Source organism: Emiliania huxleyi (assembly GCF_000372725.1).
Source record: "Emiliania huxleyi CCMP1516 unplaced genomic scaffold EMIHUscaffold_2854, whole genome shotgun sequence".
In the NCBI taxonomy this organism is placed as follows: Eukaryota; Haptophyta; order Isochrysidales; family Noelaerhabdaceae; genus Emiliania; species Emiliania huxleyi.
This window is the reverse complement of record NW_005199889.1, coordinates 1-2,224: the sequence shown is the minus strand read 5'-3', so window position 1 is coordinate 2,224 and position 2,224 is coordinate 1. Positions and strand designations below refer to the sequence as shown.

Here is a 2,224-nt window from a genome sequence, read left to right as displayed (position 1 = left end):
CGAGGCTCTCGTAGGCAGTGTGGTTGGCGAGGGCGAGGCCGCCTGTTCTTGACATGCAGGCGGGCAGGTTTAGGAAGGGCGTGGTCGGCCCCATGGGCGTGGTCGGCCCCATGTTTCTTTCTTTCTGCCGACCAAAAAAAGAAATTCTGCGTGAACCTTGCACTTCAGCTGGTCTCCGCTTCGCCCACAAACAAGCCGCCGATGTCAGGGGACGCTGTCTTCATCTGACAGTGCTGCACTTCGCTCGCTGCACGAACGCGGTATAGCAATGCAGGAAGTCGACGAAGAAGGCCGCACTCCCGCTCACGCCGCCGCATCAAGCGGACACGTCGACTGCTTGCAGACGTTGCACGCGCTTGGAGCGGCGGCGAGTCTGTCAGCGGCGGATGAGAATGGGACCACTCCCGCTCACGAAGCCGCATCAGAAGGCCACGCCGATTGCCTGCGGGCGTTGCACGCGCTTGGAGCGGCGGCGAGCCTCTCGGCGGAGGCTGCGAACGGGCGCACTCCCGCTCACCTCGCAGCATTACGCGGCCACGCCGACTGCCTGCGGGCGTTGCACGCGCTTGGAGCGGCGGCGAGCCTCTCGGCGGCGGATAAGAATGGGTGCACTCCCGCTCACGCCGCCGCATCAAACGGCCACGCCGACTGCTTGCGGGCGTTGCACGCGCTTGGGGCGGCGACGAGCCTGTCGGCGTCGGCTCCGGACGGGCGCACTCCCGCTCTCGTCGCGGCATCAGAAGGCCACGTCGAGGCGTTCGAGCAGCAGCAGGCGGAGGCGGCGGCGGCGGCGCAGGAGCAGGCGAGGCAGCAGCAGCGGCAGCAGGAGGAGGCGGCCGAGATGGAGGCGTGGGCGAGCAGCAACCTCGGGGAGGAGGAGGCTGCGGCGGAGGAGGCGGTCAAGCTAAGCCCTTAGTGAAGCGGTCCTCTCCTCCCCGCCTCGGACGACGGACTGAGCTGGGCTAAGTGCTGAACTGGTTAGGCGGCGGTCAAGCCGGTCCTCTCCGACTCAGACTCCGACTCGGAGGACGCAGCAGCAGGCGGAGCGGCGCCGGCGCCCGCCGCTCCCGCCGCCGCGCCGGCGGGCCCTTCGGCCTGCTTGCGGGCGTTGCACGAGCTTGGAGCGGCGGCGAGCCTCTCAGCGGCGGATGCGTACGGATTCACTCCCGCTCACGAAGCCGCATCAAACGGCCACGCCGACTGCCTGCGGGCGCTGCACGCGCTTGGAGCGGCGGCGAGCCTGTCGGCGGCGGCTGCGAACGGGCGCACTCCCGCTTACGCCGCAGCAACAAAAGGCCACGCCGACTGCCTGCGGGCGTTGCACGAGCTTGGAGCGGCGGCGAGCCTCTCGGCGGCGAATGCTGAGGGGCGCACTCCCGCTTACTTCGCAGCATCAAACGGCCACGCCGACTGCCTGCGGGTGCTGCACGCGCTTGGAGCGGCGGCGAGCCTCTCGGCGGCGACTGCGTGCGGAGTCACTCCCGCTCACGCCGCCGCATCAAATGGCCACGCCGACTGCCTGCGGGTGCTGCACGCGAGCCTCGCCGAAAGCATCACGCCGCTCCTCGCCCAACTGGTTGAGCTTACGTCGCCGGATGCGACCGGTCTGCCAGGGGTCATCGCCGAGCTTGAGGCGAAGCAGTCTCTCTCGTGGGGCCTCGCCGATGTCGTGACACCGGCCGAAGTCGCCGCACGACGTGGCCACGAGAGTTGCCTTGAGTTCCTTGCGTCCATCGGAGGCGCAGACCGCTTCTGGGCTAACCTCGTCGAGTCGCCCGAGAAGATCCCGTACTACAAGGTCGACTTGCTCTCCAAGCCCTCGCTGCTCAACCTGCCCGCCAAGCGCGCTTGGCTCCATGAGCGCCTGGAGGCGGTGGTGGGCGACGCTGATGCTGCGGCGCTCTCGCTCGTGGTGCACCACGACAACATCACGGACGGCCTCTGCGCGCAGCTGGGCGTCGACGAGACCACCGGCGTCCTGCTGGATGGGACGGTCCCGCGGCGTCTGGACGTGACGTACGAGGGCGAGGGTGCCGGCGGCGACGGGCTACGGCGCGCGTGGTTCAGCGAGGTGACGAAGGAAATGGGGGACCGGGACTTTGGTCTCTTCTCTGCGGCCGGTGGGCAAACGCTGCAGCCCAACCCCAACTCGGCCGCGTACCAGACTGACCACCTCGCGCACTTTGCGCTGCTCGGCCGCATCGCCGGCCTGGCCCTCTACCAC

At 68.8% G+C, this 2,224-nt stretch overlaps 1 protein-coding gene across 1 annotated transcript; it reads left to right on the top strand.

Annotated features, from left to right (window-relative positions):
- Positions 1–268: 268 nt before the first annotated feature.
- On the top strand, positions 269–2,120 carry EMIHUDRAFT_254899 (hypothetical protein; the record flags this gene model as incomplete). Its single annotated transcript, XM_005776054.1, has 3 exons — positions 269–756; positions 1,135–1,317; positions 1,552–2,120. Coding segments are annotated over 3 exons (1,240 nt in total), but the record flags the coding sequence as incomplete, so codon positions are not given.
- Between the last annotated feature and the right edge of the window lie 104 nt (positions 2,121–2,224).